The following is a 26,976-nucleotide window of genomic DNA, read 5'->3' as shown; positions in this document are numbered from 1 at the left end:
AATGCCTGGACATATTTTAATGATCTAGTTACCCAAATGTATGTATTTTGACATGACAAATTCAATGGTGCCAATCAAAATTCAATTTCAAAATTCTAGTTTTCAAGATGGCGGCCATTTTTTACTCAAATTCACAGTTTTCTGCCGTAATTCGATCAGAGATGAAATTTCAATTGGACATAGAGTAGTCCAAGGTCTAAGTTATCTTTTGATCCACATTAAAATGTAATCAATGTCAATTAGTTTACATTGTTTTAATAAGAGAGTGATGTCAAAGCAAAACTAGGGCACACTGGTGACATCATTGCTGGGAGACTCACCATGGGGTTCAGTCCAGTGTCAGGTAAGTAGTGTAGTGACTGTAGTTGTAGTGTATTAACTGTAGTACTCACTGTAGTTCTAGTATAATTTAGTGTCCCAAATGAAAAATGAAAAAAAGGGTAAAGCTTTATATTAAGGTTCTATTAATAAGTGTTAATTAATAGGTAATAAGGCTATTATAAGGTGCTTATTAACACTATTATTATGTTGATAATACTATATAAGTGTTAATAATTGCATTATAAACATATGTATTGGTAGCTTATAAGACATTTATAAGCACTTTATAACCACCTTTATTAGCTGGTTTTGTTACTTCATTAAGCTTAATAAATAGTTTGTTATTACCTTATTAGCAGTTTACTATGCACTTATTAACAGTTAACTATGTTTTTTGCAGGTACTGGATCTAAAGTGAGAACAGTGCCTTATTAAGGTTAATAAATCCTTTATTATGCACTTATTATGCTTTTTGCAGGTACCTGGATCTAAAGTGAGAACAGTGCCTTATTAAGGTTAATAAATCCTTTATTATGCACGTATTATGCTTTTTGCAGGTACCTGGATCTAAAGTGAGAACAGTGCCTTATTAAGGTTAATAAATCCTTTATTATGCACTTATTATGCTTTTTGCAGGTACCTGGATCTAAAGCAAGAACAGTGCCTTATTAAGGTTAATAAATCCTTTATTATGCACTTATTATGCTTTTTGCAGGTACCTGGATCTAAAGTGAGAACAGTGCCTTATTAAGGTTAATAAATCCTTTATTATGCACTTATTATGCTTTTTGCAGGTACCTGGATCTAAAGTGAGAACAGTGCCTTATTAAGGTTAATAAATCCTTTATTATGCACTTATTATGCTGCCTCAATGGAGGCAGATGTCTGAATGGCCAAACGGCCAAAGGAATTATTCTGATTGATGTGTGTTTCACTCAAGGTTTTGTCTCTCTAAGAGGGGCAGAATTGCATGATGGGACAAAAATGCAAATTAAGCCTCCCAGAGCCTTCTAAACAGCCAATAAGAGGTTTTTCTTGAATAACTCTGGAACCGACGCTTGGATCTTTCTGAAATTTTCATCGCTTATCCAGGAAGTGAGCATGGGCTCATGAGGTAACTGCAAAAAGCATGGTTAACTGTTAATAGGTGCATAGTTAACTCCTAATAAGGTCATAACAAACTATTTATTAGGCTTAATAAAGTAACAAAACCAGCTAGTAAAGGTGGTTATCAAATGACAAAGAGTTAAAAGCAAAAAAAAGGTCTTCGAAATGCACCTAGAATAGCAAGAGGAGTGAAAAAAAACCCAGTGGGGGGGGGGGGGGGGGGTGTTGTGGGAGGGGGTGTGGTCAGTAAAGGGGGCCATCGGCTGCGGTGTGTTTGCGAGTGCGGTCTTGACCCGGATTGAGGTTATTGACCACAAAAGTCTTTGTAATGGTTACTAATCAGGCCTAAGCTGCATAAAAGTGTGAGCAATGGAGCCTGGGCAGGAGGGTAATTACTTAGGGAGAGCGATCATAGACTAATCTAATGATGATGCCCTTTGCTACCCGCTACCAGACTTGATGAGGCAGCACTCCTGCGGGGGACCTAATGGAGCAGATTTGACCCTAACCCTCAGGACAATAACAATAACCCTCAGGACAATAACCCTCAGGACAATAACAAGGTTTTCAGATATAGGTTCACGTTTGGCCAAAAGAGTTATTGCTGACTCCATTCTCATTATAACACCCAGTCAGGGGTGGCCGTATTATTATTATAATAATAATAATAATAACAACAACAACAACAACAACAACAACAACAAGCCAAAAACATTAGAAACACAAAAGCACATTACAGAAGATAATAAAATCTGTCAGTTATTTCTAAAGACAATGCTAATACAGTACATCCGCTACAATACAATACAATCCCTTTCCGTGTTGAATTCAATTCTAGCAATGGACGCCGCTGGCAAAACAGTAATGGTGTCTGAATGTGATGCTACTGGTCTGACAGACATCTGATCCTCAGTTTGTGTCTGAAATTTCCAAGCGTTTAGCTTCTAAATGTGTTCCAATAGCCTTATGTTTGAATCTATGGTCCTTTCCCCCTTTCAAAGTCAGCTTCCTATTCTGTGTCAGTGCAGTAGCTCCAGAAAGTGTACATTTTCAAAATTACACATTAACCTCTCTGCCTCTCTCTCTGCCGCCTTTTGTGAAATGAAGCATTTCAAGCAAATCACTGACTCACTAATAACAATCCTCCTCGACTTTCAAATGTTTGCATAATTCAAATCATTATCTCACTTCTTGCCACTTTTATGGCCCAGCACCATGGAGAGCTCCAGAGTGGAGGATCCCACAGGTGAGTGGAGTTGTAATCAGCCGAAGGACCATCTGGAGGTCGCCTCGCGATGACCCCCAGTGTGGCCCGCGATGGATTTTTTTTTCTTTTTCTTTTTACAGTGCACCTGAACGCAACATGCAACTGATGAATTGTCACTGGGCCCAGCGTCTGGGGGGTTACAGGCCATACATGGAAATAACTTGCACGCAAATGGGGTTGGTTGTCTCGCACAGTTTATAAATAAAACATTCTAGCCATGCATACCAGTATCCTCTGAGCCCACTGTTCTGTGATAACGATAGCTTCTTGTTTTAATTCAGCAGTTGCAATTAAGTTGCTGTGATTGCAAATTGACTTGAATGTGTGCATATATCTGAGCCTATAGACTCGAGCTTTCCCTCATGCAGTCTTTCAATGAAGTAGCGGGACAAAAAGGAAATAAATGTGTATAATTGTATTGTAAAATACGTAATAATAAAATAATAATGGGCTTGGCACACATTCTCTCTCAGCATGTTGGTCTTTATTAACACAATGAGCACAAACAGAAAGAATACAATGGAATACATGAAACAGAATGTTGGCCTAATTGTCACTGTGCTCACTATGATCAACACAAAATTACCATTCACTTCCTACAGAGCTGAGTGACCAGGGGAAGTTGTTTAGATGCTTTACAAGTTTGTCATCACAGCTGAACCTTTCATGGTCATCGGCCAACAGGCCATCAAATTTGCATCCTTCCTTCTTGCCCTACTGATGTGATTTTGTTTCATGAACAATTTTTGGCTGACAAGTGCAACAGGAGGAGAAGTTGATTTCAGGCAGTTCTCTACAACTTTTATCTGAACGACGTCTAAAAGTCTCAAAAACAAGGCTTGGAGAACAGCTGCTTCAATCATTGCATAAGCTCGGAAGTATTTATTATTTATTATTATTATTATGATTATTATTAAAGCTAATTAGCACCTTCCAGCTAGACATGTTAACTTGTTGACAAATCTATGCAAAAAATATATGATTAGCCCATACAAAACTTTGTAGCTGCTGGCAGCTAGATACAGTAAATGCAATCAGAGACTCTGGCCCACATTCAGGCAGAATAGAGCGACCCATCTATGAAGGTTTTTCCCTTTCCTTAATTTGAGAGCATGATGTATTGATTTAGTGTTCAGTAAGGCTTTCCCTCAAACATCTCGCTCACACTCAAAAAGACATGTGCTCAAACTCTGTGCTTGTAAAAAAAAGCCAAGCACAGAGAATAAATCCAAGAGCAGAAGTTCCACAAGCTCACAGTTTGACTGCAGACAGGGAGTCTGTCCAAGCAACAATATATTTGAGTGCAAGTATACAGTTTTGAGCACAAGCAAATCTAACTGAGTAGGGACTATTTGAGTGCGAGGGTCGTGTTTTGACCGAAAGCCTTCTGAAATCTGAACATGAAATCAATAAATCATGCTCTCAAATTGATAGACTGCACTCTTGAATAAAGATAAAGGAACATCTCCATACCATCAACCAATTCACTGGCAATGTGAACAGGTTGTAACCAACAGGCTATTGTTATTGTTGTTGAAAATTCACTGAACATTGCATTTCTCATGAACCTGAAAGCCTGTTGCAACTGCAGCTACATGAAGAGCTCCCCCTACCACAGCTCCCACTCCAAGACCCACTAAAGCTGGCCCTGGACCACCAACAAAAGCTGCACATGTAGCTCCAGCTAGTGCACCTTTAGCTGCACCTCCAACTAAAGCCATGAAATATTTAACCAATATCTTGGTGAATGCTTCCTCAGCTTTTTCTCTTGCGTCTTCTTCAACCAAGTCATCTTTTTTCTGAAGGCGTTGCGTTTCTTCTTGTATGGCTTTCTCCACTACCTTGAACATTTCATTGGTGTAGTTGCTTCCTCCATTTTTCTCAACCATCTTGTCAATCTTCTGCAGTAGGTCAGTGACTTGATGTTTTTTATCTTTGCTCTTGTTGTCAAAAACATGGTATCTCCCACGGCATTCGTTGACAAATTGTTTAAGAGCTTCACTGCCAGCAAATGCTTCTTCGATGGAAACGCCTTCTTCCTCCAGTTCATCTCCACGGGTGAACAAGACCAGAGTGTAATCGTGTGACTTGTCACCAAAGGTTTTCTGAATTATTTTGACTGATTCCTGTTCTTCTGGTGTGAATCGGCCCACCTGGAGCACAATCAGGAACGCATCAGGACCAGGAGAAGCAAATGAGATGCATTTTGCGATTTCTTCAAGCACCTTTTCATTTGATTGTTGGTTGGTGTCAAACAGACCAGGAGTATCAACAACAAACAGAGTTTGCCCCTCCAACTTTACTTTTCCCTTTTTGCACTTTTCTGTCACTGAGGAAGCGGACAGCTTAGAACCGAAAGCTTCCTTTCCCAAGATGGTGTTTCCTGCTGCACTCTTCCCAACTCCAGTCTTCCCAACAAGCACAATCCTCAATTCTGCTTTCTTTGCTTGTCGTTCCTCTGTTGGAGAATTTTACAAGGACATTATTGTTGTAAGAGTTGTCACAATGTTGACATCCATATCCAAATATATGAGTCACCAGACTGACAACATTGTCTTTAAATTAATGGGGGGGGGGGGGGTGCTGTCATCATAATCTCACAGGCCTGATGGAGGTTGCAATATCCATTTCAAAACAATCTTTTGTCGTCTGCATTTAAGTGCTGTTACTGGGAAGCCAGCAACCCGATTTCACAGGAAATTACCCCTGGTTGGAGCCTTGCTCTTATCAGAGCAATCTATTTCCAGACCGACAACAGACACAACAGATGGAGTCAACTGAACTCTGACCTGCCCCGGATGTGCTTATGTTCTTCTTCTGTGGTTTTCTCTTCTTCTGTTACCAAACAGAAGCGCTTCTCGCTTCTTCTTCTGAAGCACATCCGGGGCAGGTCAGAGTTGACTCCGTCTGTTGTGTTGTGTAGCTTAGCAGCTTGCTTAGCATATATGATCTGATTTCAAGATTATGGACGATTCAATTAAATTGCCGCTCGTATGGAATAAGGCCATATATCGATTACAAACAGCAGCGGGAGATAAAGCGGGAGGTGTTATCTATGTGACGGACACTCGGACAGCAAACAGAGCAGGCTGTCGGCAGCACGGAGGTTCGTTACATAGCTAATTCATGTTCTCATAGTTATATAACAACCATAATGAACCGCGACGTGACAGAGAATACGTTATTTACAGTGTGAACGATGTATGCCCCGTTTACGCCCGTTTTGGCCAGTTCCAGGACTCTACTCGGATCTGAATATCTTATAGGGGGATCAAAATGAAATTATGTTATTAAGTTATTTGGGTGAGTAAAACATCATAGCTGGAAATAAGGTCTGGAGTGTAAAAAACAGGAATTCTCCTTTAACAAACCATGTTCCACTCCCCCAATGTTACTTCCTTATCTATAAGTTACTCCATGCTCCTAATTTTCCCTCAGGACACTCAGAACCAGACAGTAAGAGATCATAAAAAGGAGAAACCAAGCCTTTACTGTAGCAGTCCTTTGTGACATGTTCCTCCAGTGAGGGGAGGTCCAGAAAGTCATATTTTCGGTTTTGGCTTGCGTAGATCAAGCTGCGTAATTGCAAGTATTTAAATAGTCTCTTCTTGGTAGATCACATTTTTCTGCAATCTCAAACGACATAAGATTCCACTCTTTGTATAGATCACCAATTTTCCTCAGTCACTTCTCTGCCCATATATAGAAATCCCTATCTGCTCTTCCAGGTTTAAACTCAGTAGTGCCCCAGATCGGACTGAAATGTGATAAAGGCTGACAAATCTTCAAGTATTATTGATGTCATACCACACACTTAAACGAACACTCCGCCCATTTTCAACCAGCTTTGTATCATTAGAACATCAGTAGTATATCAGAAAACTGTAAACTGTTTTGAAGTCTGTCATTTAATTTGACTGTTATTGAGTGTTTAAGTGTGGACCAGTGCGGAGTGTTCCTTTAAGGCCATGTTCAGACTAGGAGGCCAAATCTGATTTGTGAACTTAAGTGACCTATTAATGACTTTATCCAGATTGGTTTTATGAGTCTGGACGCTCCAAGTCTGATTTGTGTCACTTTGTGTCACACATGTGGTTTGTGCCCAAACCACATATGGAGGTAGTTTGCAATCTGCTTTCGACTTCAGTGTGGACGCGCAGATCCACCAAATCTGATTTGAACTCGTAACTCATCATCAAATGCTTCTGCGCAGGAAAACCACGTCACCAGCGTATGTATTTACTGACGCCCACGTCATTACCATAGCAACCCATGCAGATAGGCTGTTTAGGTCTGGACACAGATCCGACTTGAAAATCAGATTTGTGGCAGTGCGGATACACTCCCAAATCAGATTTGGGAAACCAATCAAGATAATGATGATTAATGACTTTATCAGCTAATCGGATTTGCCTGTAATGTGAACATGGCCTTACTGTATCGTAATTTCTCGCCCTGCAACTCATGTCTAAATCAAATAGACATGAGTTACATCATCAGTGATGTCATAACTCTTTATCTACTTACCCATTGGGACATCATTAGCATCATTAGCGACACCAGTGTTCCCACAACATCTGCATTCTGTCCAGAGTCTCCACCCTAGAATTGAATAGAATAGATTGCTAGTTTTTTAAAGTTTCTAAAGTTGATATTAACATTGGTTAATATTAATAAGCATTAAATAACTGTTAACAAATGTCTCTTTTTAACATGTATTAACACATTGAGTGCCAGCCATTTTTTCAATCCTGTAGGTAAGTTGTGCCAGGGTTTTTTTTGAGGATTCTGGCTCATTTTACAAGAGCCGAGGATTATTTTCTGTTAAGAATTCGTGAACACCAATCATCTAAAAATAACTAATAGAATGTGTGCTTTCTCTGTCTAAAAGAGTTAGTTTGCAGAGTTAGTAGTTATGTAGATATTAGCCGTTGAGTACAGCATGGTTTCAGAGATTTTCAGAGAGTTTGGAGATAAATGGATTTTTAGAACCACCTCACGTGCCTGTGATTATGGGTGCCCTTGTCTCCCACTCTGTGTGCTCTCTCTCTCTCTCTCTCTCTCTCTCTCTCTCTCTCTCTCTCTCTCCTCTCTCTCTCTCTCTCTCTCCTCTCTCTCACTCTCGAGAGAGAGTGTGTGTGTGTCTCCAAACTCCTCCCTCCGTCTGTGCTGCGGAGTGCTCTGCTGCTGGGAGTTTGAGCAGCGAGTTTGAGCAGCCTCTCTCCCTGGCAGCGAGTGTGGATAGGTCTCACTGTCTCTTGGGTTTGAGAGCCCCGATGAAGCCCCGTGCGACTCTAGGCTTTATGCTGCTCACCCAGTCCATTTCTGGAACCCCCCACCGCAGCAGCGCGAAAGCGTCCCCGCCTACAGTATGAGAATGAGGCTCGTTCGTTTCTGACTGTAAAATCGCCAAGCCATTTCCGCGGGAGGCGGCTGCTTTTGGTTGACTTTATCTCTGTCGGGAGAGGACCGTCGCCACCTAGCTGGTCGGTAAAATAGATTATACACATTCAATACTTCCAATATCTCCATAGGAGACGCGGGGGGCATTGATCCACGTAGCACCGTCAAAAAAACGCCCAGCTATTTCCTTGAAAATTAGAATGCTTTCTCCAGCACGGAAAGCCACAGCCACGGGTCCCATGGCTGTGGCTTTCTCTCTGTCTCTGTCTGGAGAGAACTGTCGCCACTTAGTGGTCGGTAAAATAGATTATACACATTCTCTACCTCCAATAGTGATATAGAAGACGTAAAAGGGGTTGATTGATGTCCCACCGTCAAAAAAAAAATGTTTATGTAAGACGAGATAGCTCGTCTATGGCACTTAACCGTTGGATTATGTAAGACGAGATATCTCGGCTATGGCACTCAACGTGTTAAGGGTGTACATCCCACCGGTCACAATAGTGACCGTAAAAACTTTTTCAGTTATAAGGCTCTAAAAATATTCCTGAATGATGTATCAATGCATTTCCAGCAAATATTGAAAGAATAAAGGGTCTCAATGAAATATGTACAGTGTCACATGTTTAGTGTAAATTGTCACATGACCAGAGCTGTTTACTTGCTTGCACCAGGTGAAGAGCTTGACTGCATTAAAGTTCCCAAACAAAAGGTTATTAAAGTATGCTAACATAAAGATAGGACAACAATTTTGGCACACAGTTAATCTTGAAGGTGTACGCATTTTCAATTACTCAACTTTGTTCAGTGTGGTCATAGACTGAGTAAACATGTTGATGGCAACAATAGTGTCCGCTGGGATAACACAGTGTCTCTAGGTATACACATACTTATACACATACATTTCAATCGGAGAGACACATTTCTAGAATGACAATGATTTATTAAATAATTAGATACACAAGCCTGTAGGCACATTAAATTACATTTGGCGATTAGACTCCATCATGACGTCAGCTTGATAATGACGTCATGAATCATGATAAGCAGGGGTAGTGCAGCCAGGAGTAGGATTGGATTTTCCCCCTCCCCCCGTGGAGTCTAGACCTGGTGGTGGTGAAGGTGAGGTCTTGGTCTTGCTGGAGGAGGCTTCTGAATCTGAAGACCTCGGAGAGGACTGGAGGAGAATGGGGTGGAGGAGGGTCGCAGGAACGCACTGAAAAAGCAGCAAACCACACAAAGAGAAAAGGCGGCTTTTAGCTTTGACAGCTAGATGATCATAGGCTGAATGGGAAGATGTGTCTTACTCTGAATGGTTTAATCTAAACGTTACCGCCCACGAAACAGTGATGCTAGATAGAAGCGGGAAAAGGGGTGATTGATGACAGAGTGGTATGAATGAGTGGGCATGACAACTAGATGGTTTCTCATTGGAGAGTGTATAAATGAAGGAGAGTGAATGAATGACAACTGACAGGTCTCTTCCTTAAGATTTTTCGCTTAAGCTTCATTAGGGATGGGTCCTGATTTTCAAATGTACGTCAGCGACGCCAACAATGGTTTGTCACAGTAGAACAAGGATCAGACCTTCACCAATGCAGTGCGACTCTACCGCCAGGCTCATGGGCACTACAGCACCTGGGACATGACATGTGGCATACCGTCACAGATACTGTCTAACCTCGTGATGGATGGCCTCCTGCCAAAATTGAGGGTGCTCATCTCCCTTGACTCAAAGGCAAGATGCACGAGAGGCAGAGGAACTGGATGCTGATCAGTGATACCGTGTACAACCTGTTGCAGCACCAGGGCCAAACCTACAAGGCTGTAGTGCAGCGGTGTGAGTCAGGACATCCGATGCTGCAGGCTTCCATATGAACAGACATGGACCAGATCATCACCACCAAGGAGCATGTCACCAACAAGATGTGGTCCACCCCAAGGCGGAGAAGCTGCTGAAGGTGAGCATCCAGCCCTACATAAGCTCCACATTGGATGCCATGATGGAGCCAATGAGCCAGGGCTTCTCCGAGATCTACCATGCTTTCCTCAGGGAGCTGGTGGACATGAGCAATAACATCATCAACAAAGACACCAAGGAGAATGTGGGGAGCCACATGGAGAAGATCAGTATGTTGGCTTCCCCCCTGGTGAAGATGTAGAGCTGCTACGAGAAGGTGGAGCAGCTGAGCCTGGAGGGTCTGCAGCAGAGTTTCTGCTCTCCAGTCTCCAGCCCCTCTGTGTTCATCCAGAGGGAAAAGCTCCTCATGAGAGAGCAAATAGATGATGCACTGTACCTTTGAGTAGATAATTCACCACAATGACTGGAGTCTAAGGGTACAGAGGGCTCTGTAAGACCATCCAGTGCTGCCAGAACCGAGTAATCAAGAAATGTGACCTCAACACGGTGAGCAAGCGTTTCTTCAGGCACCTCCTGCACCTCACAGCTGATCTTTGAAGACCTCTCCCATTTCCTCCTGGTGGAGAACATTTTCCAGGAGGTGGTGCTATTCCATCATGGATGACTGTGAAGGAGGCAGCGGTCCAGTGGAGACACAACCACTGTACAGGGACAGCATCGTCCATTGACTCAGCCAGGAAGTACGGAGCCCAGGAGGACTCTGTCGTGGACAGGACAGAGTCGGGGAGGTGGCGAGGGCGAGGAGTCCTAGAGGAGGAGGAGGATGAAGCAGGTGGTGTCCATGATCCAGGTGTCGGACTCCCGAGTTCTTCCTGGTGAGTCGTGGAGGATGGGGAGGAGGAAGGGGAGGATGAGAACAGTCAAGCGCACAAGCCAGAGTGAGAACAGAACCAGCAGTCCCATCAGTGGGTGAATGTGCTATAAGAAGCACACTAGAGTAGATGACCCCCTGCAGGGAGAGCCAGTGGCGGAGGGGGAACTCCTTCCCACCAACCAGGAGGCACTGGCAGCTACAGAGGTGTTGCCGCCGCCGCCACAGAAATGGAGCAGGGGCCCATGTCCGCACCACAGAGTCCCCCAGACGTCACGCTGGACTTCCCCCCACTGCTGCATGATAACAGCAGCTTCCAGTCCCCCACTGGTGAGGAGGTGGTGGAGGAAGAGGAGGAGGGGCGGTACCCTCCAGTATTGAGGATCTGCCCACTAGCACATAGGCTCCACCCTCTAGCACCCTGCCCCCTCCTTCCAAATGTGTCAATAGCTGGGCTGGGATAAGAATTTTGATAACTGCATAGGAGTAATATGTTATTCAGTATACACATTAGATGCACTGTGTTATCCCACTGGGCACAATTGTTGCCGACCATAAAACTCACCTTTTCACCTATTTTTCCATCAAAATTTCAAAAAATGGCAATTGATTATTTCAAAGGGTTACTAATGACACATGATTAGGATATGTTTATGTCTCGGAAAAATTCTGGTTTAAATGGGTTAAGGTACTAATATTAGTAAATGGTTGATGAAGATGTTAACATGTCCGCCATGAAGTTGAGGTTTGCTGGTTCTTTTATCTTCATGTGGCCCTAACCTATAAATGCTTGTGGATGTTCTATAAGCATTACTTAACCATAATTAACCATTTATCAATGCTCTTTGTGACCCTTATTGTAAAGTTGAAAAGATGTATTTATCAATGCTCTTTGTGACCCTTATTGTAAAGTTGAAAACATGTAACCCTTACCTAACACTTCATAAAAGCATAAGAGTGCTGAATAAGCATTACTTAACCATAATGAACCATTTATCAATGCTCTTTGTGACCCTTATTGTAAAGTTGAAAACATGTAACCCTTACCTAACACTTCATAAAAGCATAAGAGTACTGAATAAGCATTACTTAACCATGATTAACCATTTATCAATGCTCTTTGTGACCCTTATTGTAAATGTTGAAAACATGTAACCCTTACCTAACACTTCATAAAAGCATAAGAGTACTGAATAAGCATTACTTAACCATAATTAACCATTTATCAATGCTCTTTGTGACCCTTATTGTAAAGTTGAAAACATGTAACCCTTACCTAACACTTCATAAAAGCATAAGAGTACTGAATAAGCATTACTTAACCATAATTAACCATTTATCAATGCTCTTTGTGCCCCTTATTGTAAAGTTGAAAACATGTAACCCTTACCTAACACTTCATAAAAGCATAAGAGTACTGAATAAGCATTACTTAACCATAATTAACCATTTATCAATGCTCTTTGTGACCCTTATTGTAAAGTTGAAAACATGTAACCCTTACCTAACACTTCATAAAAGCATAAGAGTGCTGAATAAGCATTACTTAACCATAATTAACCATTATCAATGCTCTTTGTGACCCTTATTGTAAAGTTGAAAACATGTAACCCTTACCTAACACTTCATAAAAGCATAAGAGTACTGAATAAGCATTACTTAACCATAATTAACCATTTATCAATGCTCTTTGTGACCCTTATTGTAAAGTTGAAAACATGTAACCCTTACAGATCCGGGCAGGAATCCTTTGACTTAATTCACCTCCAGCATTGTTACGAGATGACCACAGGGTTGTAGCGACACCACCTTGGAGATGCAGTTCTGTTTTCAGCCACCAGAAGTGGCAGCGGAGCAGAGCGTTTGACCTGCCTAGTATTGTATTCACCACATATTGAGGTACCCTGAGCGCCCCACGTGACTGCAGGGGGATTTCAGAAGGCAGAGCAAAGAACATTTTGGCCATGACTGTATCACTTCATCAGAGTGCTGAATAAGCATTGCTTAACTGTAATTAACCATTTAATGCGCTTTGTGTCCCTTATTGTAAAGTTGAAAACAAGGGATAATTCAGTTTGTTTTACAACTATTTCCAGCTTTAAATATGAATTTGAAGTCACCCTGATAAGTTTGGTTTGATATTATGCGCTAAAACTGATCATTTGTTTTGAACTGCGACCTGAAAACGAAGAAAACGGGGCATGTGAATTGCTTGTATTTAGTCCTGTAAATAGCTTATTTTCCGACACGCAGCGACTCATATCCTTATTATATCATAGAGACAATGAGAAAATGAACAATCTATTTACCTTGGTGCTGTTGGCAGCCTGCTCTGTTTGTTGCTCGTTAGATTGGTAGATAGGAGCTCCCCTTCCCCCGCTGCTGTTTGTAATCCATATGACGTTATTCCATACGGCTGGCCATGTGAATTAAAATGAATTGTCTATATTCTCGAAAACAGATAAATATCAGCAGTGTTTACCATGCTAAGCCGTGTTGGGGTACGCGTTACTGTAATCACATTACTTTTGTCAGTAACGAGTAGTGTAAGGCACTACTGTCCCTAAGTGCAGTAATCACATTACAGTTACTATCAAACACTTAACTCGTTACTTGCGTAGTAGCAAGATAAGTAGCTATAGCAAGAAAAGATCTTCGGTTTAATAGCAGATCCTGTGCCCCATCAGAGACGGGGTGTCACTGCACACCAGAATCACCCATGGTGCCAACATATTAGTCGAAACATAACTTTGCAGATAACTACCATCATGCATATAGAACAAGACGTCATTTTAACCTCCAACACATTGACAAACAAATCTACAAACAGAACACACTACCCCAGGGCATGCTGGGAACTCCGTCCACTTTCCTCTTCCACAGGTTAAAGGCACTGTGTGTGATTTTTTTGTCCACTAGATGTCGCCATTTCAAACCATAACAAAACTTGTTTACCCAAACAATCTCGATCCCACCCACCAGCGCACAGCACTTCCTGGTTCCCCCACCTCCCTCCCTCCCTCCCTCCCAAGCAACGGAGATATAAACAACTATTTTGTGCATAGCCTACCTACTGCAGACGTAAGTACATAAAACAAGCACGAATGCATCTCGGCTATGTATTTGGCTTGAGTAATGACAAATTTCACATGATAGTCATAAACCTTTAGGATATTGACAATAGTCCGCTTGGTAAGACTTATTTGTATAATCTGCTAACCGATCAAAATCCATGTAATGGTTACATGGATTTTGAAAAGGTTACATTGTAACCTAACCTTTTGCATAGCCTGCCCTATTGCTAAGTACAGTTAGGCAAAACGTTGTCTAAAACCAGGTTGACATAGCTAAATTAGGATGATTTCAATTCAATGTTGGGGACATCGCTAGCTAACCACAGCTGTCTGTCAACAGTGAGTAGCTTAGCCTGTGTTTTTGTTCGTCTGCTAATACCAAGACATGGCCAAAATGTATTCATAGTGCAACGCTAGTATTTTCTCATTGTTAGAGTTGTTCAAACTAATTTCAAATGCTTGAATCACTGCTGTATTTTATAGGCAGGCAAACCAAGCTGTATGCCTGAAGCCCAGGCTAGCACCAGTGGGACAAAGAGGAGACAGGGTCGCAGAGAGGAAGGTCGGCTGTAGGACGATAGCAGATCTTGTCGACATCCTGAAGAACCGCATAGCTGATGGAACTGGTCACGTCATCCTGGTGTAGCCCATATTTTAGTTTTGCAAATAAAGTATTTTTTCTGATAAACGAAGTTGTGAAATCAATGTACTGAGAAACATCACATACACTGTCTATTATATAAAGTAGGCTATATATACACAGAAACACAAATACTGGTAGGCACTAGGCTACTGTAGCTAGACACACTCAGCTTTAGGCAAATCTAATGTTACAATGGAGAATAGTGGCCAAGAGACATGGATGAAGTCATATCAACTTTATTGGTGTACAGAAGATTGCAGACAGCAAACATCTAAACATCAAAGATGATAGAACATGTATTATACAGGTTTGCTATAAAAGCACAATTTCTCCATCTCAAATATCATAATGGTGGGTCCACTTGTTTTCTATCTTGTCATCTTCTGGATGACTGGACGACTGGCACCTTGAAAATCAGACAAATGGAAACGTGTTTAGTATTAATTTGAATCATCTATTTTGTAGCTGGTAGATATCAAGGCAGGGTTCCTCCACATTGTCATGAATTAGATACTTTTACCAAACCTTGATTTGTTTGGACGGTGTTACAGCTATTTTCTAATGTAACGTTGTATGTGAGATAGAATAGAACAACTGCTAACATTAGCGAAGCTAGCTTTTCTCCATGCCCTTTCTAAGTGTTTACACATTACTATACCGTTCTGCGTCATAGTGACAGCAACTGGACGTAATTATAAACAGAAAATGCATGCGAAATTTGTAATGGGAAGTAACGTTATGTCATTTATGTCAACTTGTCACCAGAATGTCTGTGTATAAGTTATACACGAACGACAAGCTAATCAAATCCTGCAGCAGGCTACTACACTAGCAGTGTAAAGTCATTTGAATAGCCGTGAAAAGCAACAGTTAGCCAAGTGATTACAACATTCACAGAACAAATTCACAATATCGATAACAACTTGTACATTTCGCTATCATGCGTAACGTTACTGAAATGGGACATGCAAACGCGATAACGTTACTTACCACTGTGTACAGGAGAACACGCCAGCTCCGAGTCACTTTGCAGGCCATAGCTGCTCGTAGGGCTCTCCATCTAGTGAAAGCCAGACCGGCAAGGTTGACTCTGGTCTGAGATATTTCTTTTCGGCGGCGATTTGGCTAAAGTATGAAACCGCATATATAAGGTGTATCAGGGAATGTAAAAGTCAGGAATGCCCGCATCAGGGTTCCGCCATCTTGGTCTACAAAATTCTGTTTTGGGCTGTGGGCTGGGAGGGGCTCACTAGGTCGGCTTCTCGGGGGAGGGGTTTCTATGTAAACAGATTCGGGATGTTAGAGGGGAAGGACAGAGGGCCATCACAACACAGGGAGGGGGCGTGGCTTAGTTGTAAACACAGAAATAAATCACTATACCTCCTCTATATATACAAGGTATTGGTTTGGGGATATTTAATAGTGCAGAATCTTACACACAGTGCCTTTAAATTTCCCAGAAAGCTTTGAGGCATAACTTTTTACATTCTGTTTTACAATTAAATCAGGCTAAAAAGTGTTAGATAGAAATAATATTTATTTTTAACACAACATGCAATTCTGGAATATTTTAATATTGGACAAAATAAAATAAAATAAAATGTAAACCATAAGGGAAACCCACATACAATGATGGGGTCTATGAATACCCCTCGCAAATACGTCTTATAGTCAAGTGGGTGCAGTGGCGGTATGCTCCTTAATAACTGGATTGCAATCTGCCAAAAAACACCAGTAGTGTCACGCCCTTAGTCTCAACTGGCCCCTAGGCTTTCCCTCTCTTTTTGTGTGTGTGTGTATGTGGTCCTGATTGCAGGAGATTGGACCCTGGTGCGCTGGAGTGGAGGCCTCGCCTGCACAGCTGCCGGCTATGACAATCAGCCTACAGCCTGGCTATATATACTCCAGCCAGACATCCAGTCTTCGCCGGATTATAGACTATGCTACGTCAGTCGTGTTACCAGCTAGTTCACATTCAGTCTTGCTCCTTTGTTCAGTGCTTGTGCTAACCGTCTCTCCATCTCCATGCCCAGGATCTCCTGCCTGCCTGTCTACCTGCATGCCGCAGCCTATGCACTCCTGCTCTGACCAGGCCTGCCAGCCTCTACCACCAGCCACACCAAACCTTTTATTAAAACTCTTTGTTACATCTGCCAACTGCCTTGCCTGCTTCTCTGCTCAAAAGCCACTTATTATACCGGGTCTTAACAAGTAGCACCCGCCTCGCTGTCTTCTACAACATGCCGTCTTCTACAACATCGTTTGAGGGGTGGCGATACGCACATTACCTCAAATTTGTTGCTTGAGGGGTGGCGATACGCACATTAGGGATGTTCATTTTGAAAAATTTCCATAATCGAAAATCGGGGAAAATTAACGATCAATTATCGATTATCGATCATATTAATAATAATATATATATATATTTTTTTTTACAAAATGAATGCCTATTAGGGATGTTTATTTTGAAAAATTTCCATAATCGAAAATCGGGGAAAATTAACGATCAATTATCGATTATTGATCATATTAATAATATATATATATTTTTTTACAAAATGAATGCCTATGGCAGAAAATACGAAAGACAACGTGTTCTCCTCAATGAACTCTTTATTTCAATGTGTCTCCTCTCCAACAGTGCTGTCCCCGGCGCATGCCGGTGTGAATTCCCCATGTTTAAAACCGTTTTGTTGGCACAAAGGCCCGTGCCCAGCCAGAAAACTAGAGACTATATGAAGCTCCACCTCACGTTAGTCGGCTGTGCAATGGAGTGGGGCGAGGAGGAACGAATTCCACCCAAACCTAGTCTGCAAAAAAATAAAATAATAATAATAATAACAAAATCGATAAAAATTCCACATGATCGATGCCAATCCTTAACGATCAATTATCGATTTTCGATAACTGATGAACACCCCTAACGCACATTACTTCAAATTTGTTGCGCGGAAGGACAAGAATGTGACACTGCAAACTTTGCCCTGGACAGAATTAAGCAGCTAGCTACCGCTGCGAACACGACATCAAACCTCTCAAAGCATCTGCAGAGAAAACATGCTAACACAAAGCTGGTTGCAGAGCCAAGCTGAGTCGCCCGCCTCGAGTCGACCCCAAGTAAGCAGCAAAAGCTTGCTTTTCACCAGGTAACATCAAAATCAGAGATGGACAGGCTTGTTGCCTCATACATGGTAGAGGAAATGTTGCCAGTTTCAACAGTAGAATCACCATTTTTCAGAAACATATTGAGCAAAATACAGATGGCAGGGAACGGACAGCCACCACCAGGAAAAGTTTTGCAACCTACCTTATTACAATAGAGATTTGTGCTAATATATGGGCATATGTAAGGTTTAATGTTGTATTGTTAACTGGCAAATTACGTGACAATTTATCTCAGGTGATGTTATGTACGGAGTAACGCAAAAGTAATGTAACGAGTAGTGTAACAAATTACTTTCTCCAGGGAGTAATCAAGTAAAGTAAGGCATTACTTTTTTTGAAAGTAATGTGTAATGTGTAATACATTACTTTTTTGAGTAACGGACCCCAACTCTGATGCTAAGTTGCATAACAGCTACATAACATCATAACCCGGATGTGTTTGACGCGACCCTTTGACGTCAAAGGGTCGTGTCAAGAACATCCGGGTCACTTGCAGGGTTGTCTACTATGTAGGCCTAGCTGTTATGTAGCTTAGCATGGTAAACACTGCTTGTATATGGCCCATGCTCTCTCCTGGTTCGGCATCCATGTTTTCAGCTTTATACTAAAGAGTCACAAAGTCACAAGAGCATTAATAAATGGTTAGTTATGGTTAAAGGGATAGTTCGGTTTGTTTGAAGTGGGATCCTATCAGCTAGTTGCATACACTAACTGAAATAGGTACAGTGATCTGGACGCTGAGCGCACCGTTTATCGAGACCCAGCACTCTGAAGCAACAGCCTCCACAGCTCTGTCTCTGTACACGGGGTCAAGAACTAAAACGTAATTTAGCCACCTAAAACAACGCCCACCTAAACAAATCGATATCTGTGTACATGCACGCTCTATTTTGACAATTTTCAGCACTTTACTTTTCCGCCAAACAGCCGTCGCATTCGGCACTGCTTTTTCTCCCAACCGTACAACTACCGTATTCCTCCGCTAAAAGCCTGCACACTGCACAGAGCCACGGTGCTGGATTACTCCGCAGATCAGCTGTTATTTTGGGTTATTTCTCCCAGCTTGTTAGTGAAGACACAACAAATAGAACACACAAACGAAAATATGTGATTTTGATAGCGAGGACGATATGCCATTCACCTTGGTGACAAGAGGATACAATTATGAACCAGAGAGAGTAATATACAGAAGAGGAACTTTTGCAGAGAGAGTGAACAGGCAGAAAGAGAGATACGAGGAACTGCCATAATATGCTGCCTAAATGCCAGGGTGTCCTGCAGACCTTTTTCACCATTCCCAAGATAAATTGGGGAAAACGTCCCAGACCAGAGAGGCCAGGTGACTTGTTGTCTGTAAAGTAAGTCAGTGTTTTATCTCTCTTCTAAGCCTTTCTGTTTTGTAAACCGCGGCTCTGTGCTCTGTGCAGGCTTTTAGCGGAGGAATACGGTAGTTGTACGGTTCACTTGTGTTTCACTGTCAATGCCTGGGCATTACATCAATCAAACCAATCAGATTCCCGTATTGACTGTGTGTTTGTAGTTTCACACACTACAGACAGAGTGATGGTACAGCAAAACCATGTTTAACATGTTGTTTTCACATAATCCACACACTTTTATTATCGCCTCGGGTCCAGTGGACTAAAACACCACAAATGTAATATAAATGTGTAGGGGGGTGCACAGTGTGCACTCAATAAAAATATGATCTTTTATATATTCTTCACAGAAAATGAGCTAAGGTCAATGAGTATCACGGTGAAAAAATAATTAATTGCATGATCTTTCTTTTAGTAAACATTGAAAACGGGTCCCACGGACCCGAACACCATGGGTTAAAAAGGAATGGTTCACACTCATCTTTTTTCATTTCTGAATCAACATATGAGGCTGCAATGTATTAAAAGCTGAACTAAAATCAACAAACAATAGCCTTTTGTCAATAGGCATGCATAAGCCATGGGGTCTTCCAAGTGTTTAGTGACCGGATGTGTGACGCTATTACTGAATAGTGTCATTGTGCCCAATGCCAGATTAGCACCCCCAGGCTCCCCCCTCGCCCTCGCCCTTTTTTTTAAAATATGGTCTCTCCTGATTCTAAATATAACTGAATCGCTTCGTTTGACCACCCACAGCCATCCAATGACATTCAATCATGAGACTTAGGGCTCTATCGTCGCAAAGGCAGTAATTTTGCATTAGCGCCCATTTTGCACTGGAATAGCACCGCGCAAAGACCTAATTGTGGGCGTGTCGGCCCGCTGCGCTTAACACTCCCATATAGGCGTGTTAATGCTAGGGCTGGCACGGATCACGGATAATCCGTGACCCGTACGGATCGTTCGGAACGTCAATGGACCCCCCCCCCCCCTTTCGTTTCATTTAACGTTTAACGTTAGTGTATGAGAGTGGCTGGCATCATGGCAAGCACAGTGAGCTTCCTCATCCCTTGTCGCCACTGTAAAGTCTCTCTGAAGGCTGTGGCTAGTGGCTACTAAAGACAACAAACTTATTTCAACACCTCTGAAAAAGCACAGGAATGCGATCAGCGTGTTGCGGGCTGCACCATATACACACACACACACATGTTTCACGAACACATTATCACCGGACGGTGAAATGTTCCACATAACAACAAAACAACACGTGGGGCCACTGAGTAGCTTAACGTAGCATCAACGTTATATTTCCAGACTCACCTGGTCTGGTCTGTACCCGTGTCAAATGACTGCAGGTTGTTAGCAAGCAACAGCCACGAAGTTAGGCATAGCAGTGCCACCTAAAAGAGGAAGTTGGGTTGTTCTGCCTTCAGAGTAAAAGCATACATTGTGTCACTTATGAGAAAAAAATATTTTTTGAGCTGTGCAGGGCAACAAATGGTTAGAGAAGTATAATAGTATTAAAAAAATCAAATCGAAAATCTAATTTTGAGAGAAAAAATCTGATATATTTATTTTTTGGCTGATCCGAAAAATCCGTGATCCGTGGCTCAAAATCCGTCACGCGATCCGATCCGTGGGTTTTCTGATCCGTGCCAGCCCTAGTTAATGCCCAAAACAGTATTCACAGGTCATGCATCATGTCCATCCCCCTTAAAAGCCACAGCGTCAGGTCTGTGACAGCAGCTTCTTTCTTGCTGAGTGGGGAAGCAGAGGGACAGAGTGAGAGAGAGAAAGAGAGAGAAAAGAGATGGGGAGAGCGAGAGAGAGAGAGAGAGAGAGGGGCGAGAACGAGAGAGGGGAGAGAATTGGAGGATGAACCAGTTCGGATTCAGATAAACCATTAGAAACTAACGAAAATTGGTGCAGATGGAACGATCTATTTGAAACACATCAAAGGACTGCCGCGCAGTTACGCAGTGAATATCCCCATGGTGTTATTATGTCCCAATTAAAGCGTGCGCTTACTGTAATTAGTCATTGCGTTCATATAGGCTATAACATAGGCTACACATTTAAAAATATGTGTTTCTTTAATAGGGTAGGGATGTGTGAGATTTTAATTATAGCCTATTTCAATAGCCTATATCAGAATTGGCCACTCGAATTAAGCTACTGGGCTCTATCGTTGCAGCGGCGCAGTTTCTAGGCCGAGCGCCAGCCGCAGCGCAAAGCAGTGGGCGTGGAAAGGCGCACTTGATATCGTCGTGCTGGCGCTAGATGCAGCCCAAAGCATTACAACCACGCCTTTTAGGCGTAAAATTATGCACCGTCATGCTCATTGGATAAGTGCAATAAACGAATCGCACGCTTGCCTTTTTAGCTCCAATTCCAGTGATCCCGCAAAACCAGACGAAAGCCAAACGCTCTGCCCCCCCCCCCCCTCCCTTCATCCAGTCTGTCTGTCTGCATTATAGGCTATTATTCCATATTATTATGCTTCTCAAACCAATCTAACTGCAGTTTCAATACTGCAAGCATGTAAATACGCTACACTATAGCAAGATCAAAGTGAAAATAATGTTCTAAAGGCATCAGCTACAAAAATATAGCCTATCCCTATATGATGAGATTAATTTTATATTGGTGAAAGTTTGTTCAGAATGATATCGTTTTCTCTCCCCTGCTGCAGGTAGAATGATGCACATAAATATACCCTACATTATGTAAAGTCATTGCATAAATGTGTTTTTATTGTAAAACTAAATGTGAAGTTGGGCAAAGTTATTGGAGCGGACATCACAGTATAGCACATGACAGTAGAAGCGCGTTCTGAAGCGCGTTCCTCTGACACTTATCTAAATGACGTTAAATCGACAAAGGATATATATAGGCCCAGGAGGACATATATGTTTCACTTAGGGTGGTGTTTTAATTTCGATTATTTATTTGGTCCAATATTGAAATGTTCTACAATTGCAGGCTGTGTTACCATTACACATTATTTTAGATCGACCTTTTATATCTATTTCGCCTCATTTAGTTGCTATTTAGTAGCGAAATTGAGTACCCAATTGCATGCTGGGGCATTCACAGGCAGTCAGAGAGAGACAGTCGTATTGTGCCTGTCAGACTGCCTGCAGCCTCAAAGCGGTACACGGAGTTGTTTTACCCAGGCTGGACGCGTTGTCACACAGGCTTGTGACAGTAACTCAACGCGGAAGGATTTATTTCACAATAAACTGGTAAACGCACACCAATGCCTGCTCCTGTCAGTAGGAGAGAGGGAGAGAGTGACACAGGTAAGGGTGACAGAGGAGAGAGGGGAGGAATAGGCCTGCTTTTCAAAGGCGCAAGGCGCTAAATTAACGCCAGCTCGGAAGATAGGTATTTAGCGCCGACACGCCCACTTTGGTCCATTCTGGGACTGCGCCACGCCCATTCGGCCTAAAGCGCATTTGGCAGCGTAAAGCCATATTGATATCGTCCCAAAACAGGCGCAAGGCACGTTTTTTTGCGTTTAAGGCCCGTTTTAGCGCCGAAGGCCTGTGGGAGAATAGGGCCCAATGCTGCGGTCACGCCATCCACGCTGTGGAGAAGCTGGTCTTGCATGCGTGTAATTGTAGGGAAAGAGGTTACTGTAGCTACTGGCCGGTGTACACCGGCATAACTTTCTCAAAAGTAATCTACTGTTATAGCCTACACCTAACACCACAGACCTGTATGGGAATTATGTAGCCTAATAAAACTATAATAATAATAAAACGGATGGACAGACACACGTCACTTATGGAAGCGGCTCCACCACTTAAAAGTATTGTCAACAAAAGTATGACAAGATGAGACATAATAGTCTTTTTGGGCGGACAACCTCAAAGCATTGGTTGTTTTCCATTTTAACCAATCATAATACTGTATCTGCAAGTGCAAGTGAAATTCTCACTGCCCCATCTGATCTCATTTCAGTCAGGACCACTTTAGTCAAAACACAACACCACTTTAGATAAATGTAATGCTTTTATTTGCATAAGTTAAATTAGGCAGTATGGCTCTGTTCTGGAGGCTCCCTGCCCTTCCATGCAGCAAGCAAAACAAAATTTTAAATTATTGTGAAAATTAACACTGCATTCTGCATGTCTGCATTCTATTGCGCTCTGTGAGGAATACAAAGAGCGTCTTTGTGAACAATTCCTCCTGCCAGTGTAGATTTAGACCACACTTTACTATCATCTAAATTATCAGCAGAGCTTTGGGAAAGCATCAACAAAATAGGGTGGAGTAGTTTACTAAATATGGCATAGTAGGTTATAGATTTGTACTGTCCATTGTACCAACTGTCAAGTTGAAATAGCGGTGACCCATATTTGTCTATAGCACAAGAGAAGCTGATCATTCACTATAAGGTGCGTGTGTGTGTGTGTGTGTGTGTGTGTGTGTGTGTGTGTGTGTGTGTGTGTGTGTGTGTGTGTGTGTGTGTGTGTGTATATATATATATATATATATATATATATATATATAATCACAGACGCCCCTTATAGTGAATGATCAGCTTATATATATATATTATATATATACTGTGCGTGTATATATATATAACTGCACCACACCACACCATGTTCTCTCTTCTCAACACTGATTCTTTCCACCAAAACATTACAGAGCATCAAGTAAACACTGGTGTGATCAATTTAAAACACTGCCATCAAAATAGTGTTCATGTATGTTTTGGCTTCATGAGGCCATGTTGCATATTCAAATGCATAAAATTGTGTAAAAATAGTTTCCTTTTTCTCATTTTGGTTAAGTGTTTTCTTCTTTTTTCTTCCCCCCCCTCCAAAATAGAATAGTTGGTGCAACACAAAATGACAAATGATAAATAACATAATGATGAGTAAGTAATGATAAACACATGCACAGATACAAAAAGCTAACAAACGAAATATGGATTTGTTACTGCAATCCAAAATGTTCAGCTGACTGAACTTGACTTGTCACCTGAGGCCTCTTTATACTCTGATATATTTAATTAGACAGCTACTGCAACGACTGATTTGATTGCGCCTTTATTTTTGGCTGCGCAGTCAGGTCCTTTTAAGGCACTGGTTACCTGCTATTGGCTATTGTGCTTTAGGCTTAATTGACTCATGGCAGCTGCCGTTAATGTACTGTCATCAGCCCTTTTCCCTATACTGTACATACCTGGGTTTGTCTTCCCTCATGCCATTTGCCTGATGAAGACCCCTGCGTGGGTCGAAAGCTTGCAGTAGCTGTCTAATTAAATAAATGTAATATATTGGAGCTGCTCGCCTGCTCCAGTGTGCGGGTATTTCTATTTTTTCTATATTGTGCTTCTGTACCCAGCACCTGGCCTAACAAAAGGTTGGATGTGCACAAATTTCTTCTATTGAACTCTTTATACTCTGACACGTGATGAGTTTGCACAGGTCAGACATGCGTGAGACTGGTAATCAGGGTGTTGCATTTTGAAGGCGTGTTTTCCAGGTGTACAAGCTAATGATGCAATTTGTGTTTAGATTTGTGCAAAAAAAAAAAAGGATTTAGAATGACATTTGAGTGCAACAGAATTGTACTTAGAGTTGAGCAATTTGGAGTCAGGATGTTGATACATGATGAGCTTCAAGTTTTTTGGAATTGTGTGCTGCACAGCTCCATTTTGTGCCTGTATTCAATAGAGAAAAACAAAAACTAACTCAAATAAAACAAACTTACGAGGCTGCTGCTGAGGTTCGCTGGCCATGTTTGTCTTGTAAAGGCAGATGAGCTGTGATGTGTCAGTGTCGAAGTCTTCCTGCTGAATGGTTTAATTTTCAGTTCCCTGTATCCTTTTTTATAACCTCCTAATAGCTCCCTCCCCTAAACAAGGCTAGGTTGAAACCTAGCATATGGCCGGTGTGGTAAAGCGTGCACATATCATGTTTCTCATAGGATGATTGCGGAATGGGATGTTATCTGAAGGGAAAATGTAGCCTAAAAAAAGGAAGTTTAACATTAGGCTACTTGGCTTGTGTTAAATGAACGTCATGCAGCTCTTTATTTTCTGTGGAGTAGTGCTGTAGTGGTTACTGGTCAAAAAAGTGGATAAACTAATTTCTGAGGCCGTTTTCTCACATCGTGCTGTTATCTAAAAAAAGGTGGATAAATAAAATTCAGTTGCCCATATAGGCTACGAGACTAGAACAACTGAAACTGAATCATATATCCCTAATCTAATTTTATTCTTATCAGCATCATTGTTTATTTTGTGGTTTTCTGGCACGTTGGACTTACCCTGCTATAGGCGCAAGGAACAGACAGAAAATAAATGCTGGAAGAACGCTGGTCCGCCCACAATATGCAATAAGGCAGATTGAAAACAATGTTAGCTCATCAGCTGGAGCTAGCTTGATAGCTACCAGCTAACAAGTTAACACACTGGTCCGCCCACAATATGCAATGAATTAAGCAGATTAAGCTCAGCTGTGGGACGCCAGCGCTGCCTTGGCGCACAAGTGCACAACTTTCTCTAACGCTCCCAACTTTCTCTATACACGCTCTGTCTCTCTATACACGCTCTGTCTCTATACACGCTCTGTCTCTCTATACACGCTCTGTCTCTATACACGCTCTGTCTCTATCAGTGTTGGGAAGTAACGAGTTACTAGTTACTCGTTACTGTAATAATATTACTTTTTCCAAGTAACGAGTAGTGTAACGAATTACTATAGAATATAAGTAATAATATTACAGTTACTTCAAGATAAACGAGCTCGTTACGTTAGTCGTTACATCTTTTGTTGAGTCCATTCTGCGATGCCGCTGCGCTCAAAACGACACGCAGTCGGCATTCACTGATCACAAGCAGCATGGCTTTAACGCTCCCAAAACAAGGTGACGTCACCGCAGAGCCCATTCTGAGCACCAGGCAACAGGCAGGCAGGCACACCTCCCTCTCTGTCCTGCTGAGCCGAGGAGGAAAATCCGTGGCTGCGGATATATTCCCATGACTTTGTTTTTGTCGGGAAGAAAGGTGACACGATTGAACATCAAAGTCAAATGTAAACGGTGTCCAGGACAGGTAGGCTACTAACACTCTTTCCACTGTGAAAAACACAACCTCAAACTTCCTAACGTTAACGTTACGAGACGAGAGGACAGCACAACAGAAACCGGAAAACTGTTAAAATACAGAGATAACGTAAAAACTCACAAGCTGGTGGACATCAAACATTGCTGTTATTATTGTCAGGTTAATGTTAATGTTGCAGAGCTAACGTTATTTGTGACACAAACTTGTTAAGCAAAGATGTAGCCTATACATATTGAGTTTGCATTGGCAGTGCATACTGCATTCTATAAAACAGAAGCTGTTAAGATTGCATCTTGTCAGTCATCACTTTGAGCCAGGTGTGCTCTTCATCAAGCATCTCTGTAGGAAGCTGTGCTCTGGCAAAGCGATTAGTTTAAATGGAACGGCACATAATAGACCTAGTTCACACATTCGCACCGCAAAGTCTGCATTTTGAAGAGAAAATCGCTATGGGCCTTTTTCACAACGGCCATTTGTGTCTAGAAGACAGAGTATACACAGGTGCAACCAACTAACTAATTAAGGCTCCAGCACTGGAACACCTAAATGGACTGGAAGTTGGAAGCCCTAATTAACATCTTGGTGCACCTGTGTTACCTCCTGCCTTTTAGACACAAAATCGCTGCAGTGAAAAAGGTCTATTGCCATTTGTGTGGAATGTAACGGAAAAGTAATATAACGAGTATCTAACGAATTACTTTTGGCATGGAGTAATAAGTAAAGTAATAATATTACTTTTGAAAATAGTAACGAGTAATATGTAATATATTACTTTTTTAGTAATGAGTGCCCAACACT

The 26,976-nt window shown here is 41.9% G+C and overlaps 1 protein-coding gene across 1 annotated transcript; it reads right to left on the bottom strand.

Moving 5' to 3' along the window:
• Positions 1 to 3,200: 3,200 nt before the first annotated feature.
• On the bottom strand, positions 3,201 to 24,897 carry LOC310787782 (GTPase IMAP family member 7-like). Its single transcript, XM_083649272.1, has 3 exons — positions 24,822 to 24,897; positions 7,223 to 7,297; positions 3,201 to 5,153 (listed from the first exon to the last, which is right to left on the bottom strand). Exons 1-3 carry the CDS (start codon positions 24,847 to 24,849, stop codon positions 4,237 to 4,239), a joined length of 1,020 nt encoding a protein of 339 aa, XP_083505398.1. The 5' UTR covers positions 24,850 to 24,897; the 3' UTR covers positions 3,201 to 4,236.
• Positions 24,898 to 26,976: the final 2,079 nt, after the last annotated feature.

This window comes from Poromitra crassiceps (assembly GCF_964638095.1).
Source record: "Poromitra crassiceps genome assembly, chromosome: 13".
Lineage (NCBI taxonomy): Eukaryota > Metazoa > Chordata > Actinopteri > Beryciformes > Melamphaidae > Poromitra > Poromitra crassiceps.
Note: the sequence above shows the minus strand (reverse complement) of the source record. Positions and strands in the feature narration are given on the sequence as shown.

Bases quoted from the DNA above. Each gene is read 5' to 3' on its own strand.
- LOC310787782 (XM_083649272.1), bottom strand. From the start codon at position 24,849: ATGGCCAGCGAACCTCAGCAGCAGCCTC. The intron at 7,298-24,821 runs GTAAGTTTGTTT...ATTCAATTCTAG, and splicing joins CGAACCTCAGCAGCAGCCTC to GGTGGAGACTCTGGACAGAA. The intron at 5,154-7,222 runs GTAAGTAGATAA...ATTCTCCAACAG, and splicing joins TGCTAATGATGTCCCAATGG to AGGAACGACAAGCAAAGAAA.